Source organism: Lissotriton vulgaris, chromosome 12, assembly GCF_964263255.1.
Source record: "Lissotriton vulgaris chromosome 12, aLisVul1.2, whole genome shotgun sequence".
In the NCBI taxonomy this organism is placed as follows: domain Eukaryota; kingdom Metazoa; phylum Chordata; class Amphibia; order Caudata; family Salamandridae; genus Lissotriton; species Lissotriton vulgaris.
In genome coordinates, this window is record NC_141700.1 from 755924445 (window position 1) to 755945074 (window position 20630).

Sequence of the window (20630 nt, forward strand, 5' to 3'; positions counted from 1 at the left end):
CACAACATGCCACAAATAGATACTTACAGGGTAAGTAATATTTTCAGATCGTGGCATGTGTAGCTGCAGATACACATGCTGTGCATAGACTGTAAAGCAATCCTCCCAAAAGCGACGCCTTAAACGGACGATGCTGCAAAAGACTGGAACAGTGTGCATAGAACAGCCTGGCTAACTCTAGTGTGTTGTCTAGCCAGGACAACCACACAGTAGTACTTAGTAAAAGTGTGAGGAGAGGACAAAGTAACTGCTTTCTGATGTACGTTAATGGTATTTTCAGCAGGAAAGCCATAGACTACCCTTTTTTGTGAATTGAATGGGCTCTAGGAAGGACAGATAGGGACCTTTTAACGTTAGAGTAATAGGTTTAATGCACTTGACAAGCCAATTTGCATTCCTTGCCTTGGATATCGCACGCCCCCTGTGTGGCTAAGAGTAGGGCACGAATAGCTGTTGCGCCTTACAAAATTATGTTGTTCTGTCAACATAGTACATTAACACTCTTTTGACATCTAAGGTATGTAAAGCATGTTCCACTACAGATTCTGGATGTGGAAAGGAGACTGGCAACTCAATTGTCTGATTAAGTTGGAAGCTGGAGATCACCTGAGGAGGAACATGGGGTTGGTTCTGAGAACCACCCTATTGTGACGAACTTGGAAGAAAGGTTCTACCAATGTAAGAGCATGTATCTCACTGACTCATCTGAGGTAGGTGATGGCTACAAGGAAAGCTACTTTCCACGAAAGAAATTGCAGTAGGCAAGAATGAAGTGACTCAAAACCAGGTCCTGTGCGCCCAGTAGTAAGAATGGTATTAAGATTCTGCAGTGGAGCAGGAGACCTCTAGGGCAGGATAGCCTGCGTAAGTCCTTACATGAAGGTCCTAATGACTGGTACTCAGAAGATCGAAGTGTGTTTCATACCCTGTAGGTAAGCAGCCAAATGTAAAGAAAGTGTAGGAGAGGCCTGACTGGTGGAGGCGGAGGTGGAGAAGGTAACAGACAATGTCTTGTACCAACGGTGTAAGTGGATCGATATATTTGGGAAGATGATAGTGCACAAAACGTTTCCGTTTTGCTGTGTCAGTCAGTTCTTCATGAAGCATGCAGGCGTACTATCAGGTTGAGCGGCTGAGAATTGGGATATTGGCGAGTGGCGTGGTTTTGTGTGAGAAGGTACGGCCTGTTGGGGAGCTTCTTGTGGGGAACTAGAGAGAGCTCTAGCACAGTGGAGTACCATGGCTGGCACACTCAGGTTGTAGCCACTACGCTGATAGTAAGGGATGTCTGCCTCAGCCTGCAGACTACAATTTGTAGGAGTCAGGAGTCCAGCTGGGACAGAAAATAGGCCTGGTCACCAAAATAAAAGTGGCCTCCATTAGTGTATAAAATAGCTAAAAAGTAGCCCACATTTGCAAATTGGGGCAGTTTTTAACTTGTAAAGACATGGTGTATATGTGTTTTGTAAGGTAGCAGAGATTGCTTGCATTTGGGCTTGCTGCAGGCAATCTTTGTGGCAATATTAGGGAAGTGAACAGTAAAAACTAGCTAAAAAAACAGTCCATACACGGACCTTCCAAACCAGCCTGGCAGGTAAATACCATGGGGGCTACCGTGACCCCGAAGGTCATTTGGGATGATAATGCTGTCCACTCACCACAAGCCACAGGAATCTTTGATGGGCTGCTTGGATGTGAATACGGGAGTAGGCGTCCTTCAAGTTGAGGGTGGTCATGAAGTCGCCTTGCCGCAAAAGAGGGATGACATCCGGAAGTATGACCATATGAAAAAGTTCCAACAGGATGTACTTGTTGAGGGTCCAGTATTGGTTCGAGGAAGCCATCCTTTTGGGAGAGTAGTAAACACAGAAAGTTGCAGCGGCACCGGCTCTATGGCCCCCTTTGCAAGTAGTGTGTGCATCTCCTGTTTGGGTGAGTTCTAAACAGTACCCCTCATATAATGTTTAGAACCCACTGATGGGGGGAATTGCCTCCCAGTGATGCAGGAACCCCTGAAACCTGTCCTCAATAGGCATTGCATGGTTGGGGGAAGGATGAAAGCATCACAGTTTTGGGGGATGGGCTCCTTTGGGAACTGCCCCCTTGCCTCTACATCTGCCATTGTTCCCCTTATACCCTCCACTGTACAAATCCCATGAAAGGGGTTGCTGCGGTTGTCAAGTGAAGGTGGTGAAAGTCTCTGGTGTTGTAGCTGCCTTCGCTGCGCAGCAGTATACTGGCCGGCATAAGGAGATGTGGGCAGTAGGTGTCTAGGGCTTTAGCTTTGTCAGTATACGTCTTTATTTTTCGAGCACTCACTGACCTGTGGGCCGAAGAGATGCTTGCCATTGAAGGGCATATCAAGGCGGAGGAGGAGACTAGAGTTCATGCCGTGCGTTGCAGTGTCTGCGGCGTCCAGAGAGTAGCAAATGACAGTGTTGGAGATGGTTTTCCCCTTTGCCAACAACTCATGCCCCCATTTGCGGTATTGTCCTGGGAGATGTTGGATAAGATCCTCCATCTAATCCTAGTGGGCTCGATCATACGGGGAAAGCAAGCCAATAGAATTAGTGATTTGCCCTTGAGGGCAGATTGGGTTGCAACGAGCTTGCCAGCCGCAACTATTTTCTTGCTCTCTCGTTCTGGAGGTACATCCCATGTAAACTGGGAGTTCGCTCTCTTCCTGTCCTTGTGAACCACCAGTGAATAGGGGGGTAATTGCCCTCAGATGTAGGGGGGTTTTGGGAGGGAACCTTAAACTTCTTGCTAACCTGGTGCGTTAGGACTCTGACATTTATGTGCTCCTTGAAGATGTCCCCAGCAGATTTTAGAATGCCCTTCAACAGGGCCGGACTGGGAACCAAAACCGACCCTGGCAAAGTGCTCGCCCCCCCGGGGGGGGGGGGTTGGGAGTGCCGCCGAGCTCTTTGCCAGGGCCAGTTTTTGGCCGATTTTGTTACAGGGACGATTTTGCAGCTATGCTGCAGCTACGGCCCTGTAGCAAAACCGGCCCCCAGGGGCCCAAAACTGGCCCTCACCCATGCGCCACACTGGGGGAGTGCCCGGTGCCCGCTATGGCCAGTCCGGGCCTGACCTTCAACATGGTTAAGTAGTGCAGGGACCTTTGAGTGGAGGAGAGGGCTTCCAGAAATAAATCATCCTCCTCAGGCTAAATATGCAGCTCAACCTGGTGAAAAGTGGATGCCCTATGTAGTACCTCATGGTATGAGGTTGTGTTATCAGTTGCAGAGGGACTGACCGGGTACAAATCCGGATCAGAGTCTGCTGGGAGATCTAGCTGATAGCCATCACAAGGGTCTGGAGCCTGCGATTCATATGGTGGATCGTAAGGGTAGTAGGAAGATTCTGGGCTGTCCCCACTGCCTGAATGTGAAGATCCCTCTGGTGAAGTGGGTGTGGGCCCACACACAGGAAGGAGAGGCAGGAGCAGGAGGGGACAGAAGTGAAGAAGGCAGAGGAGTAGCCCTGGAAGGACCAGGCAGTAATGGAGAGGTACCTCTGAGATTTTTGGAGCGTTGGCTCAGAAGGATGGTTGAGGACCTCCTCGAAAGTCAATCTCTTCCAGTGACGGATTGAGTCCTTGGGAGGCTGGAAAGCCTTAGCCAGAATCAGGTTGTACCAAGCTGAATGTGGATCATCTGCTAACCGGAATAGAGATGTTCCTGAAGCTGTTACAGGATGGGCTAGTCAAAGGTCAGCGCCCATAATGCCGGAGGTGGACATCGGCTCTGTAGTTTTTTGATTCAAGTGCGGCAAGAGTACATCTTTGGATCCAGCACTCGAGCGGTTCTGGACGTTGGGGGGAGACGTTTTGAAGAGGGCTTTGGCAACGAGGGTAACAAGAGCATCATGTACTGCTCGGGAGTCCAGCGCCTGCCATGGCCATGAGGGAGCAGAGCCATCAGATGAGGCATGTAAGCTTGAGGCTGGTGCCTCCAAAGGATGGGAGATAGCGGTACTCATTCAGTCCTCAGCAACAGGCGTTGAGCCATCGAGCTTCATCAAACAAAAACAAGTTACAAACGTCCGAGCCCAATACTAGATGCTACACATGCCACACACACATATATATATATATATATATATATATATATATATATATATTATACCCACATACACTGCTCTAATACCCATGGGCAAAGTTCACACTATATAAAAGAATAACAAAAAAAGAGACGTCTTACTGAAGGATTTTGAAAAATGTACCATCACTGTTCCTATACATTTGCCAATATGATTGACTGAATCATTCACTTGGGATTAGATTTGGTAAACAAGGCAAGGGAAATTGAAAGGAAGGGTCAGAAAACCGGCTGAGTAAGATAGACTCTAGGGCAGAACCTGTCTAATTGGTTGAAGATAGGAGGTGGACTCTCCAAGTATTGAACTCCATCCCACCTGCTATTAGAGTGAATCTTCAAAACAAAGTTAAAGAGTGTACTGTTTCACCTGGACTTCAACGCCTGGCTGGTTTCACAGTCCTGGTTATAAATGAGCTGAGGTGTCTGTCTTCCTCACAACGTTTATCCCTCTGATCTCCTGCCCCTTCATCCAGGGGGCTGGTTCATGCATTCTACAGACTCAAGACAAACATTTTCTTGTATTTCTGGATAGTATGTTAGTAACTTGTACTTCCTGTTGCACCCTCTTTCATCTCTCTGTAAGCACAATGTAATCCTCATGCATAAAGATTCTCTTCATCGTAAATGTCAAATGCTTCCACCATCCTTCCTATTTACATGGCTGCCAACAAATTGGATGTTGTGGCTGGCTTGGCGCTTGTTTTACTTTCTATAATCATTTTCATAAAGCTAGCGTTGTGTCATCCCCCAAAAGTCCACCCTGCATTTTACAAACCACAAATAAATGTGAATTTGCTTATTAATTGTTGTGAGGGTGGATAGTTTGAGCAAAGATGTACAACGAGAAGAATGTCACTGCAGAGAAAAGGGCACCATCCTCTGACATGCAGGAATTGTGAGTGTTAACTTGAAATGCAGGCCTTCGTCTGGTCGGCTGTGCTGTGAACAGTGGTCCTACTGTCCCTCACTTCCACATTACCATAGCATGTCTATGTGCAAGTTCAGATTCATCTGTGAATCGGTTACTTGATGCTGGTAACAGATGCTTATTGTTAACCAACTGAATGGTGCTCAGTTTATCAACCCACTAGGAATAAAAGCGGACTGAACCCACAAAGACTGGATCTGAGACCAAGGTGTTACACATGCCCCTGCATTGACTAGATTAGTCCATTCATCCACCAAACTAGTGAAGGTGCATTCGACGCTCTTCTCAGGGAGATGTCTGGTGGTTTATACGTCTCTGGGGCTGCAGAGAAGGTTACTAGTCATTGTCAACAAATTTGAGATTTCCACTTCAGAAAAAGAAAAGATGGGCTCGCTTTTTTCAATGCAGGATTATAGAAACCTATTTATCGCCAGCAGAGGACATCAGATCAGTAGTCGAGCTGCAAACAACGCAAATAACTCATTGGCTTTAATTCCGCTGATGTCTATGGCTTTCACAATATTTCCAGAACACTAGATCAAAGTAAATATAACCTAGTAGCGAGTAGTGGAGATGCAGAACGGTTTCACTGAAGGTCCTCTGTTCTTTAGACTGGTTATCGACAGTCAGCTTTTAAGTAAAAATTGATACTGTTACATATTCCACCACAAGGTTGCAAAGCAAAAATTCTGTCCACAAGATGACTTACCAATTTAAGAGTATATGTTCTTTTTATGACAAAGCTAAAAGTAAATTCATATTCAATTTACCCTCAGATTACACCATTGATGTGTTCATAAGTAAATGTCATTTGAGATAAAATAAATGTACTCACAGGAAGAGAAGTGCAATCTGTCTATCGTGATGCAACTTTAAGGGGCAGATTCTGTCATTTGCCGTTCTGCGTGCCTACTGTTCTTGGGGGAAAGAAAAGGAGGGTTTAGCTAAGACCTTGCAGTGACTGCAGCCAGTGAAATACATTCACCATACAGAATTGCTGCATTTAATAAATGCATTACTGGACCAGGTGATAGAGGCTCAGGCACGAGTTGTGTTAAATGAGCATGCTTATAACGTGTTATGACTCGCAGCTAGGGGTAAATATAATTCATCATTTAGGCCTTATGAGGAATTAAGGACCTCTACGGTAATAGAGTTTTCCCAAGGCATTCCTATTAGTGGCCCACCGTAGCCCCTGACATTTTGGATGACAGTGAAGCTCTGTCAGAACCACAGAATTGATTGTGTGTAATTCAATAGTATGCATAAAGAACCAATGCGCATTCCATGCTACTCGTTACCTTTCTGGGATATTTTGTTATGAAATGGGTGAGAAAGGAACCAGAAAAGATTACGGCTAGACCCCAGAGGCTTTTATTAACGAGCATAGAAGATATTACATTATTTAAGGTGGGACGGAGGCTTCCAAAGGGAGCCACTATGTCAGACAATATAAAGAAAGGCAACAGCTGTATGCAAGGGCTTATCACTCCAGACAAATAGAACTGAAAAATGACAATATCCCTGAAAAAAGCATTCACCATCCTGCTGAAATCTCCTTGATATTAGTGTAAATAAATGGATTTTAGAATTGCTTTCATTATATTATATGTCTATTTAAATTAATTATCCTGTATGATTATTCAGACTCTGGTTTTATTAGATGTATGCACTTTATGGGTGCTTTGGCATCCAAATAAAGGAATTTTAATCTGAATAATCTAAATTACATAATCCTGATCACTGTTTGTTTATATTGCAGCTTGAGCAGCAACTTCGAGTATATAGCAGAATCACAGACCATGCATTCACACAACAGAAACGGAATGAGATTACAATCAATTTTAAGTCTTTCATTTACTAAGATTCTATTGTGTTTTAGTTACAGAAACACCAGAGTTCCATCAATAACCAAAGCGTGTGCGTCATCGCGATATCATGGAGGTATATAATTCACTACAGCGGATGCAGAGGTATCTGTTTTGCCTATAAATATACATTGCGAACAAGCAGACATCAGCATCAATGGAGAAGATGTTAGCATCCACCAGTCGGCAGCGATACCCAAGGTCTCTTCTTTTCTCTTACACCAGTACTCTTTCCCGTGGACTACAGGTTTTTTTAACATCTTTTTATTGAACATAAATACAGGCTTCAGATCAACATCATATTCAAATTGACATAGCAAGAGAAACCCCGTGGACTACTGTTAAACACATCACTACTGAGTAGTTTGCCTACTCCAAGTTATTATTCTAACCTCAGGAAAAGTAGTTGGTTTTCATTTTTTTTAAATGTTTTATTGATTTTTAATAGAACTCTAAGCATGCAGCCACCGGCATATGTAACAGACCATACAATTGACATCGTACAATTTCACAGCAGTTTGTGGCTATCCTCCCTCCCCAACCAGGGGATTCTCCCAACAACACTTAGGGCCTGATTAGGAGTACAGCGATCCCAAGACCACCATACCGTCGGTGGCGGTCCGGCAGCTAGATTACAAGAATGGCTGTCGGATCACCACTTGACAGCCGCCACTGCCAGGATCTTGGAACCCAGAGGCGGTGGAGAAAGCGGCGGACCATGGAGGCGGTGTCAATACCGGCACGGCTATGCTGATTATGACCTGCCTTTCTGCCGACCTTGTCATGTCAGGGACCCATACCATATAAAGGTCGGCAGAAAGGCAGAGAATGGGGCCCAAACAGGCCCTCCCGGTGTTATAGCCCATTTGGGTTTTGTGGCTGGGGGCACATGCTATGCCCTACCATGCCTACACTGTTGTGTGCACACTCTGTGTCGTGCACAACATGGTGCATGGCAACAGTGTGCGCACGTCAGTGCAGGTGCTTCAGTGCAGCGGCATTGCTTTTAGGCTCCCTCTGTGAGCTGAAGCATGCCACCGCCCCAAGACAACAGCCGCTGGTACACCACCAGCCCGGAGATAGACTCCAAACGTGCCAGTTGGGATGCCGCCTGCTTGGCAGCGTTCTCCCAACCGCTGACACTGCAGCATGGCGGGCAGACAACCAAGGTCTTAATCGGGGTCTTAATATCTAATGGGTGAGGTATAACTTTGAACCATGTAATTTACATGGACAAATCACAGAACACGTTCCCTCTAACTTTCCATAGAGATCATAGTGGCCCCAGACAAGATACATTTTGTAAACCTAATTTAAGTAATTCAAGAGCACTTCTGACGTTTGTTTTGGGAATGTATCACCTTTCCTTGCAGGGACATTCGGTCACCAACACAGACTATAATCAGCCACGCCATCCTTGATTCTTTGGAGATAAAGTGATTTTCCACCTGAGGCTACTATGGTCATGTTCACAATCAGTCTTGTTCAACTCTAATATTGCTAGAGCTGGATCTGCAGGAATCTTGTTTCTCTGGGTTCTCTTTATGTGGCTTACTACTTCTTTCCAGAAAGTTTGGATTATAGGACTTGAAGTACATCTCCTTGTCGCTGCACCTTCAACATCCTCCTTTCACATTATTGTACATATGTTTTATTTTATCTGGGTTTATATGCCAATGGAGCAGCAGTTTGGTTATCATTTCTCTATTTTGAAAACCACAAATTAAGGTGTAGATATTTCCTCACAGTCTCAGCCCGCAACGGAATGGGATATCTTTTTCCAAAATCCGATTCCATTTCTTCTTGTATGACCATTTCCTCCGATCTCTTGCCTGTGATAATGTACAGTATATATTTGAAATAAACTTCTTCAGATCAGTAAAAATAGGTTTTTAACTGTCATAAGATCCCTAGAACCAGCACTTTTCTCATCATGTAAATGTGCTGAGTGACGTAACTGAAAATAGCGCAGTCTTTCTGTGTGGTGGTGGGAAGGGAATGATGTGAGGTGTCGCTTTCTTGTCACTCTGTGACAAACCTCTAGGGTAGAATGTGTCACTCCTGACACGTCCCACTGGGGGCTTTGATCCTTTTGGGTAGCCTAATAAAATACCAAATAGGACATTCCATTCCTGCTTTTGGATCTAATTTTTCTCTGTCTTGTAAAGTGACAACTTGAATGCTATCCACAGCTATGTCACTTGGTGCTACTGGAACAGTACAGGGAGGCCCACTCCACCCGATCGCCTGTTCACTGATAGAACTGGTTTTAAAACTATAGCTTTCCTGCCCACCCAGATAAATGTTTCTCAACTTCTGAATGCAAGGATACAATATCCTTCACAGGAAGCATTACTGGGAGTGTTTGGATGAGAGCAAAGTCTCTCTTCCCAACTAAGATATACAAAGGAACAGCCAGCATTGCAAATCTCTTAAGATCTAAAAAAGCTTGAAGTAGTTTGTATTATAGAGATTTTAGTGTAGGAGTAATATATGCTCCCGATATTTAATTTTATCTTTAGCCAAGTAAAGTAAGGGATTTCTTGTATTTGCTTTCTTAGGTTTTGCTCCAAGCCCACACTCACAATCTCAAATTTATCTAAGTTAATTTTGACACCCAAAACTTCACTTTACTCTAAGATCTTTAGACTTTCAGGTATAGCGGATACTAGTCTAACAGTCAGTAAAAATTTAATTAATAAAGAGATGAAACTGAGGTTGCTCACCCCCAAGTGGCATTCCGTCTATCACTGCAACAAATCTGATCCTTGCCACTGAAGGCTCCATCACTGCAGTGAACGATAACGTGGACGTAAGGAATCCATGCCCAGGCTGAACGCTTCCAATTTCATTCCATTAACCACAACTCTACCCGTTGTTGCATTATAATTAGCCTGTATGAGCATCCTCATTTTGGTCACAGTACTTTTTTCTTGAGGATACTTCCAAGAAAAGACATGTCCACCATGTCAAAAGATTCTTCAGCATCCAAGGGCAGTATGGGCATTGATAATTTCCTTTAGCTAACCAGCTCAAATAAAAGGAGTAAACATTTGCCTATGGGTTATAAATCTAGTTTTGTCAGTATACATAAAGAATTGCATTTGCAGTATTAGTCTGTTGGCCAGAATATTTGCAAAAATGTTGGCTCCTCTACAGATGAGATTGGTCTTGGTGGATCAGTTTTATGCTAGCTACAGCCATTGATGTGGTGACTGTTTTTTAATTGAAGGACAACTGAATTAACTTAACTAGTCTGGGTTTCAGGTCTGCATTTAAATATTTATAGAAAGCATGTTAGGCTGTCGTGGGCCGGTGCACGATTGGGTTTTAACTCCTTTATAACATGAGCCACTTCCTCTAGGAATGCTCTAGCAGGGTCCCCTAGTGTTGGTAACCTAGATGAGACTAAAAGCCTGAATTATAGCATGACCGTCTTCGTTCTTTACTTTGTACGTTAGGGTGGTGGGAGACTTTACGTTCACTATCCCGATGGGCAATGGACTGTCGGTCGAATTTGTTTTTATTCTCAGAGTATTTCTGTTGTAGACACAGGAGTGTTTTTTATGATTTTTCTGTAGCAAGCAGGCTTAATTGTTCTCGGAGGTGAAGTCATCTCCCTTAACACAAGGAGGGAGCCTTTAGTTTTGAATGTACTCTCAGCAAATGTAAGTTGTAACTCAAGTTTCTCTTCCGTTAGGTTCCAATTTTGCGTTTAATCAGCATTTTCCACTATGCATTCACCTCTTATTAAGACTTTAACGGCATCCCACAGTGTGCCTAAAGAGAATTCATCATTGCTGTTGAGCTGTAAATATTCTCTAATAACTTTGTCAAATATTCTCTCTCTTAGGAAGGGCACATCCAAACTCCAGAAGGTGAACAGTTTCACTAGAATGTCCCTGGGTTATGTCTTAGGATTTGGTTTTAGTAATTATTTTAAGAATTTTAAAATAAATGTGTAATCCTTGTGGTTTAGAGATCAATGATCTAAATAAACTGAACATTTTGACTTGACTTGAGTCTTAGGAGATTTTCTAGATGGACCCTCTTGGTAAGCTCTTACAATGTTCCTGAGGAACTGATCTGGAGAGATGGGCAGGCACAGAGGGCTTCAATATTTAGCCTTCCATGGCTAGTGTCACAATGCAAACTCTAACACTCTCTATCCTAGACTGATTCTCAAGATCATCATACTTATCTCTCAAATCCTCCAGTTCTTCCTCACGATGTGCACATGCAGAGTGAGTTGTTTCCAAGTTTTTCACTAGGCCTGATATATTTTCTTCATTCACGTCTCCAGCTCATTCCCAAATTGACTGTACCTCTCTTGTTAGATCTGATATAGCTAAAGTCCTCTCCGTTTTAACGCCTTGTAATTGGGTAGTGAAGGTCTTAAGTAATTTTTGATGAAGTTCTGCCAGTCCCTCCTGGAGCTCCTCTTTAGTTAGCATGGCCAGGTTTTCTGTCTTTCTAGAGCAATTTCTGCTCAAGAGTCAATCTCTATAGCCTTGTTTACTTTGCGGTTTTGTGCTTTGTCATATCTTTGATGTTGTCATGTCAGACTTTTGAGTATTAAAATGGAAATGTAATCTATGTATTTCCAGTGCTATTGTGCACAATGTTAATAAGCGCTCTGCTGGATGCCCCGTCAACGCCGCTTGCCACCTTTTTTTAGTGTGGATTGGGTTGGTGGAGGGATAGTTCTTATTGCAAGCCTGCATTTACATTTGTTCAGTTCCTAAGGCGTATTGCCCCCATTAGGATGAAGAACGTGGTTGCTACAGAATCTGTTGTCACCACAGCTGCCCTTCTGCAAGATGCACCCAGACCGCTACTGTCCCAGCTGCAACTTTTCATGTCCCCACTCACCCACGAACCCATTTTCCGGTCTAAAGGCAGGACTACTGAAACCTGGCCCTGTTTTTAATAGTCCGAATTCCAGCAAGACCCAATATGGCCAACATCTATGCTGCAGTTCCAGAGCCAATGTGACCTTTGTGGCACCACAACTTCTTTTTAGGCTCTCTACAGTGCACTGCCTTCAGCTTTTTATTGTTCAAGGACACACCAGATCAGGGTCCTGCTGGACTCATTTGGAGCTGCCGAAATAGGTGATCATGTAGCTCACCTCTGAGACACCATCTTCACTCACCACTAGCCATGCCCCTCGTTTCTAATTTTGGAGTAACTATATCACAACAGGGTCAGTTCAGTAAGGTCATGCAATCTGAATTAATTGCTGTTAAACACAAAATAGGTATTATGCAAGGACTGAAAAGAGAGAAGTTTGCCAAGTGCTACTGCTCTTGGATTCCAAAAACACAGATCCTTTGGCCTCGTCATATCCATTAGAGGACTCTATGTGCTATTTGCATAACTATACTTTAGTGATTCCAATATGCCTTTAGCACATACCAAAAAATTTACAGGAACTTAAGAATTTCACCCTATTCCTTTATCAGTGTTAATTGCATTTTTATGCAGACCATTGGTATTTAGGAATTACAAAACTAAAGTACTTTTTGTCTTACCACGTTTAGGAGGAAATTATACTAATTGGAACGTTGTATTAGTAGAGAGAACTGATCCGTTATTGTATAAATTTCTGCCTTCTGTGAGCAAACGCAGAAGTTGTTTGAGTGAAAGTCACGTGGGCTTTCTCTGGATAATAAATCAGGCTTCCAGTTGTCCATTTTTGCCGATAAATATAGACAGAAAACAATCTATTTCCTATCTATATTTATTTTTAAAAGTGACATACTACACAAAAATGTGCTTCTTTTGAGGGACCCTCTTTGTTGTCTTTCATGATTTCCAGACCAACAGCTAAGCAGATAGACACCATGGAGATTTAAAAAAAGGATGAGAATCCCTTAAATACAGAAATATGTTAACATATATTTGTATATAATGCTAATATTTACTACCCGGTGTAGGTTTATTTATTAATACGATGCTGCTTAAATTTGCTAAAAAGGAGCAGGTATCGAAGTATGAGTGCAAGTTTATGTGTTAAATAAATGTGGATATATACCATTTTGAGACCTCATTTATACTCAAAACATAAAATAAATATGGAAAAATACCAATAAAATACCCTAAAAATAAATATGGATAAATACATACGGAAATGTTAGCAAAATCAACACCATAAACCCAGGAGCCCTGATAATAAATTATTAAACTAACAACAGGTCTATCAACATTTATTGATTTATATTACCACACTTAATTGTTGAGACAGGTTGGCCCAAACAGAAAAGAGCATCATTCTTTTATCAAAGTCTATTCAATGAACTGATGATGATATAGAATAAGAGATATAACATCTTACTAAGTTTGCAGCGCTTATAGAATGGTGCAGCTAGACCATTATTTAGCTAAACACTCAATGAAAACAAAGACCGTGATGTACAGGAAGTAAAATTGAAGTTAAGAGTAGAACCTTAGAATCTCAAAAACCTATAAAATTAGATGTGTCAAAGGTTCTATCACCAAGGGGGAAGAGAAAGAAGGTGTATATAGAATTTATGTAGGAGGAAGGTCAGGTCACTTAATTAAGGACTTTCAAAGTAAACTATTAAGGGGTCCTTTCTGAAGTGCAGGCATTATTTGTGTCAGAAACGGACTGCTTCGTCTCAATAAAGGACAAAACTTTACAACACCCTCCCCTCAACCAGGCCCCAGCTTGATTTAAAAAAAAAAAAACATACACCGCAGCTGGGGAAAATGACAAGCCAAACAACCAGATGGGGACGAAACACCCATCAAACACTTCACTGTGCAATCCACTAGTGTTTCCAGGTTACCTATATGTCTCACCCTAACTCCCTCATCCCCACCACACCCAAAGCCCCTAATGAGGAATAGCGCCCCTTGTCTGGCAAGCCTACGACTAACTACCACAAGGATCTTCTACCAAAGCCTTTCAAGAGCCTTCACCATTGTGATATTGTGAACTTTTGTTGGAGTTTGGGAGAGACTGTGTAGTATTGCAGATATTTATGATCTTAGGTAATCTCACAGGAGTTAGGGAGATATCTAGGGTTTGAGGCATGTAAACACACTGGAGATGATAAACCAGCTTCCAGAGGACCCACAAAGCTGACCAAGCATTCCATTGCCTAAAAGGAATTCACCACAGCTCTGGTTTTCTGCCATCCAGACACAGAACTGCCCTGCGTAGTCTTAATTCGCAAATGGTAGTGCTACCACAAAAAGAGATAGTCTGACAGCTGCATATAGAGGTATTCTTTTAAAAAACAACAACCATGCTGAACAAAATTACACTGTCACCGACATGGAGTTATTAGTCATTAGGACGGCTTTCCAGAAACATAAAGACTACCTTCTAGCCACAAACCATTGTTTCAACATATACACTGGACAGAGAAACATTCAGTCCCTTTACCAGAACAAAGAATGCAAAGACGAATGCACTGTCCAGACTTCTTTGCCCAGGAAGGGTAATGACAGCATAGTGGTACCTCCACCATAGTCTCAGAAGGGTCAGCGTCCGAAGTAACAGCAAAATAGAAAACAGACCAACCCACCTGCACCAATTTGCTTTTTTAGTGGTACACACTTCTAAATAATAATCAAAGTAAATAAGAGAACCAAAACCAAACAAACTTGTCATAACTCATTAGTACGTTATTGCATCAGTAGTGTTATCAAAATATCGAGTTATTTAGTAAAATCACTTGTATATTGTACAAAAATATTTTATGTATTCATTTTGTAAGTATATCAAAAAAGGGTAAACCCACCCTAACCCAAAGAATATTTATCACTAAATTTCAATCATTCATCCCCTTTCCATCACAGACCCACCACGCACTCTTAAAACTCAAAACCTCAATGTGTCTGATCAAAAGAAAGTAGTCATTGATCATGCCTAACTATAGTGATATAGAATATCTTGCTTCCTTATCATGCCAACGACTCTTTCATGCATTAGTTTCACTTGTTGTTTGTACTGTCTATATTTTGAAGTGCTTCAGTGCACAATGAGGACTCATTGTTGAAGACGGTTTTGCCTCACACTGGGTATTATTTTCTCCCTTTATGCTGTGTTGGTGGTTTTATGGAGCCCAATTTTCCTTTGGGGGATATAGGTACACACATGGAACCTACAAGTAATTTTGTATTAGATATTGTCATATCATTTGATTATCAGAGCCTCCTTATTGGTACAAACGCTTTTCTCTGTATGTTTTAGGATTACTGCCCTTTCCCAGCTTCAAGTCTTGGCGCAAGGCTTTTAATAACATTGGTGTCCTGATAAAGGCGAGCGATCAAGTAACTGCTCTGAATCGAATTGCACGCCGATAAATATAGGAAGTGCTATCAACTAGTGCAATAAATGAAAAAATCATTAGCATGATAAGAAAATAACATATTATATAGAACTTTAGTTAAGACAAGATCAATGACTACTTTCTTTTGATCAGACACCTTAAGTTTTTGCTTTGTTTTACGCATGTGCGGTGTTTGTGGTTGAAAGGGGATGAATGGTTTAACTTTAATGTATATTCTTTTTGGGGTTAGTGTGGGTTTATCTATTCTGGTGTACTTATACAAAAATACTTCATCAATATTTTATATATCATATGTGTAATATTGAATCGCTTGATATTTTGATAAAACTACTGTACTGAGGCATGACATAAGTTTGTGCTTGGTTCTGTGTTATTTACATGATTATTTATTATTTGGAACTGTGTACCTTAAAAAACAATTTAGGTTAGGCAGGTTGGTCTGCTTTCTAATTTTGCTACTACCATGTAATGCCAACTGGTATTGGTTTACCAGGGGTCCCTTGTTTTCTTTTGTTTAACAGCAAAAACAGATTTCCATTCAAGTGACTGTTCTGACACCTCACAGTTGTATTCAGAGGTCTGGTTATAAGGCACCGTGTAGGACTGTAGATGTCCTTTTCCCCAAGATTTTGCCACTATACACAGATGCCACACGTATGAGTTAGCATATCATCCCACAAAGAGTAAAACGTATTAACACAAAACCAGTTCTGGCAGGAATCATTGTCCACTTGAAATGCATATTTTCCCAATCCTGTGCAAAGAAGTCAACATTCAGTCCCCATTGGATTACTACATTCACTTCCAATTCCTCCACAGTTATAGCACAAACTGATCAGTGGAGTTTGTGGTTGAGCTTCCTCTACTAAAACATTGGGCTACCATCATGGTAGTGTTACATCACTTATTTATGCTGGCACGTTTTATGTATCTAAATAAAGTTTCCACCGCAATAACACCAGCACAAATATTGTGCCCAACATACAGCAAGACTCCATGGCCACCTATCTGCAGTGATTATTGACGTAGGAAAATATAGTGTCTTGTTTCTGGCAGAAACCCTGCATGACCTTGGACATAGATGCCTGCCTTTCCTCTTTGTACCATTCACAAAATGGTAGATAGATGGAGCATGTAAACAAGGAAATGGAATAATATCTCTGCAGTCTAAAGTCAGTCTTTGAGGACTGGGTTGACACTGGTTATCAGAATATCCATGTACCAGAATGCTGCATTTGGCTACCAGCAGCACTCCCATCTTTTGTCTCATCGGACAACATTCCAAGAGGACTCTATCCGATGTTCCAGGACATTGTCCATTTTAGACAAGTAGGATCTAAATGCATTGGTACTGATACAATCACTTTTCAAATGTTACTACTCAACCAATAACTACCCTAAACTGGACATGAGGAACATCTGGCACAACTTGTCTTGGATGGACATGTGCAATTTGCAGTATGGAAAGTTCTGGACTCCAAGCGGGTCCATGGGAGTCTGTTCTATTTGACTGATTGGAAAGTATTTGGTCAAGAGGAATGTGTATGGACAGTGGTCTGCTGGTCCGTGCCGTGGGGTATAAACCACACTAGCCAGTCGGGGGAGGGGGAAACGTCATCAAGAACTATAGACTGCATTTCATGGACAGGCAGAGGAGGCGCTCAGCCAGGAATCGAGTTCTCCAGAAACACATACCCCAGCCATCACCCCTCTAGGTGCTACTAGTGTCTTTAGAAGTCCACTGTGCCCCGGTATACCCCCCTCCTAACACCTGGGTACCAAAACAGGAACTTCCCCTCTTGCTGTCAAGTACCCAGACACAAATTACCTCCCACTGAGGCCTCATGGCAGCCTCCACCCCCCTCAAGGGATTGCGTAATCTCTCTCGAGTTTGTGCAACATGACATACTCTTGCAGGAATTCAGCTGCAATCTTCAGTTTGCCCATATTTAAACTGCACCCCGTGGTCGAGACCCTGCTTTCCTTTTGGATTCATGAAGATCATTTGTGTTTGCATCCTGCGTGCTCCAAGGTCCAGCTCTTCTATCAACTGTTCCTGGGATAAGGGTCACGTTATATAGCGGCCACATACTTGCACCTGTAATACTAACTCAGTTCATTGTGCACCGACCCATGCGTGTAGCATGGCCTAGCAACTGAAGGAATGAATCATACATCGGTATCACTCATTGGATAAGTGCAAACGCCAAATATACAGCGTTTAGGCAACTTGGATTTACAAGACGAGTAGTAAACTTTGATTGTTATCATTTACAGCCCTTATTTGGAAATGTAGATGTATTCTCAGGTAGCTTAGCCAGGGTCCATCGCCTACAGGAAAGAAAACACGCCAACGCATGACATTGCTTAACTAAGACTTTTCTCATGGGTGGCATTTAAAAGATATTAGTATAACAGTATAACAGTGTGCACATATACGGGCATCAATAACTAAACTAAAAAAAGTATCCATTTTCTAAAGATTTGATGTGCTGTGCCACACATCTAATTAGGCGCAGAATGATTACAGGCTGTCAGCTGCAAACAAGTGACACACTTTACACGGAGATCTCAGGAGCAGACTAGTAACGCGCTCAGCTACCTCTCATGCAACTACACCCCAGGGTTAGAATAGCTGAACCACCGCAAGCCGGTTTTTTTTCCTCCTCTTTCCAGACCGTCACTAAAAATAACTTTGGATGCTGCACTTTTACAGCGTGTCAGCAGAAATAGTATTCTCGTTGTAAATAATATATAGAACACTGCGAGTCACAAAAAATTAGGTCTTCTCAGTGACGGAACAAATATCTCCCGATTTTTTGTGGCAAGCCAACAGATGTTGCTCTGCTGGTAGAATAAAAACAAAATAAACACTTTCCCCGCCCGCTTTTTAATGAGACAGCAGAAACGTGATTTCAGTTATCTGATACAAGCATTAAGTTCCAAACATTTGGCTTTTCTTCCCTCTCTCTCTGCTCTCACACTGCCTGTTTCCTGTCATTATGTTTTTCATTTCTCTCTTACTTTTTGGCACAGGCCCCAGAAAAAAAATCAGATTTAAAGGCTATTGTTGGAGAGTTGTGTTGTCTTGTGCTTTTGCAGTCTTCCTTCCTGCTCGTGTAGCCTGCGGCTTGCTCTGGGAGGCCAGCGTGCGTACTTCGATCGCAGGGGGCTGGCCGGCGCGCCCCCCGGGCCCTGCGTGCGTTCCTCGGCTCCGGGGGTCCGCCGGCGCGTTTGCCGCGGTCTGGGGGCTCGCCGGAGCGTTGGACCCGGGCACCAGGAGTTCGCCGGGCGGGAGTCGACGAAGTTGCGTGCAGCCCGCTCCGCCCCACGGAAAGCTCGCTATGGCTTAGAGCGTGCAGGGGAGCCATGCCGCTGCAGCTGCCGGGAAGGAGGCCGGCGTCCTCGTCGCGGGCCGGCCTGCAGCCGGTCGTGCTGCTGGCGGTGTCGGGGGCCGCGCTCTTCCTCGCCTCGCTCAGCCTGCTGCTGGCCGCCTCATCCTGGGGACGCAACCTGTGCCTGTCCCGAGCCCTGGAGGAAGGCCTATCCAGGCCGCAGCCTCAGGTAAGTGCACGTCGCCTATGGCAACGGGGTCATGCGTGCTTACGCAACGTTGTCTCGGGTGGGAGCGAGGCGCTGACGTGCTTATGTTAGCGTGCCATGGCCCCATAGTTACAGGTAGTGGAGGAGTTGCCATGTCAACGAGGTCATGCGTGCCTACGTTAGAGGGACGCACTACAGGTAATGGCACTGTTGCCATGGCAGTGTTGCCTGACGAAATCTACCCTAGCGTAAAGGAGACACAGGTACAGCGTGTTCCCATGGCAACGAAGCCCCACAAGCTTGTGGGCGTGTAGTAAGGTCACAGGTAACGACGCGTCGCCAATGGCAACAGCGCGGAGCCACTCAGGCCTGGGGCACGACGGGTAAGCGTCAAAGTATCTGGCCTTTCCTGATTGACTGTATGTACAATGCTGGCCCATGAACTGCTTTTCAGATGTACACAGGCTGGTTGGGGGTTGTGCTGGCTCGTGCACCTGTTGTAGAATTACCAGTCGCCTGTTTTAGATTGGTACACGTCCCGACACACTGCACAGGCAGATTCCTGTTAATATGCAGTGTTCAGGTTTTCAATGAGTTTCGACTGACCGCAGAGGGAGACAGATTTTCACGTGTACCTGTGCAGGGTTAGCTAGTAACAATTCTAATGGAGCAAGTTGACAGACAAAGATAACACACTGTGTCATATATGCATTTCTTTTTGCACGTTTTGTTCGTTTTCCTTTTGGGCACACTTCAAATGTGTAGTTTTACTTTTATGTCCTGTAGCATATCCCAGCGTTTAGCTTTTCAAAATGCAGTCAAAATGCCTGTTTACATCTCAGTAACAGTGACGGTGGAGAAAACGAGTATTGCAGCGACTGAGCTGTAATTTACAAACTCATGGTGACCAGGCGATTCTGTAGATCCCCTCCTAAGCCTTCATGTAATAACCTAATGCATTTCGGGAGCCAATTAGTCTTTGATCTCTTCAGTTGAACTCAAGATATCAATTTCAATGAGGCAAAGGGCAGGCTCATGGCGACCCTAATGGGTGTGATAATTAACACACAGCGCTTAAGAGGTGTGGTGCAGCAGCCAGAGCTGCTGCCTCAAGAGCTGGGGATCCGGGTTCGAGTCTCAGCATCAGCGCAAGAACTTGTGATTCTGAAAAATAACTTAATCTCTGTGCTCATGGACAGCATCTGGATTCCCTCATGGGTGATAAGCCACGCTATATAAATCTACAAACGTTTAACTTTAACTTTCCGATCCCTGAGCAAACCTGTGTTTGCAGAGAGATCGGAATTTAGCCTGTAACTCGTAATAGGGCCATAGAGTAAACCTATTCAATACAATTTGTCATTAACAATAGGCAGTTTTACAGATTACAAGGGAGACCTACTTAAGAGGAAATGGTTGCTTTGAAATACGAGATCAGAACTCTCAATTAACCTTTTCAGTGTTTGAGTAGCTCACCCAGTTCAGTTTTTTTCTTTACATTCTGGAATTTGTAGTTTTACATTTATAGTGGGACAAACTCGCACTCAAATTTTCACAATGCTTAGAAAAACATGGATTTGAACTGCTCATGGATGGAATAGGGAAAACGTTTTCATTGCAAACATCAATAATATATGTAGGTTACAATCTAGTCAAAAATATCATTATACACTGTACAACATACACTGGCAAAGACAATAGGTCTGGCTTGCAGTTTGAGTCCAAATAAAAATATTTTTAAAAGCCTACTGCAGTGAAAAAAACATGTATTGGTCATGCTAAGCGGCCTCACTTACCCTTAAATGCAGGTAAGACCAACTGGCATTGCCAATGCTTGTTTGTTGTATACAACAGTGCCTGCCAA

General features: G+C 43.2%; 1 protein-coding gene across 1 annotated transcript in view; it reads left to right on the forward strand.

Annotated features, from left to right (window-relative positions):
• Positions 1-17768: 17768 nt before the first annotated feature.
• The window catches only part of TNFSF12 (TNF superfamily member 12), a 210558-nt gene continuing 207696 nt past the window's right edge, over positions 17769-20630 (forward strand). Inside the window, exon 1 of the mRNA XM_086946056.1 lies at positions 17769-18787. Within this exon, the coding sequence (XP_086802182.1) occupies positions 18593-18787 (195 nt within the window). The 5' untranslated portion in view covers positions 17769-18592. The remainder of the gene's footprint in view (positions 18788-20630) is intronic.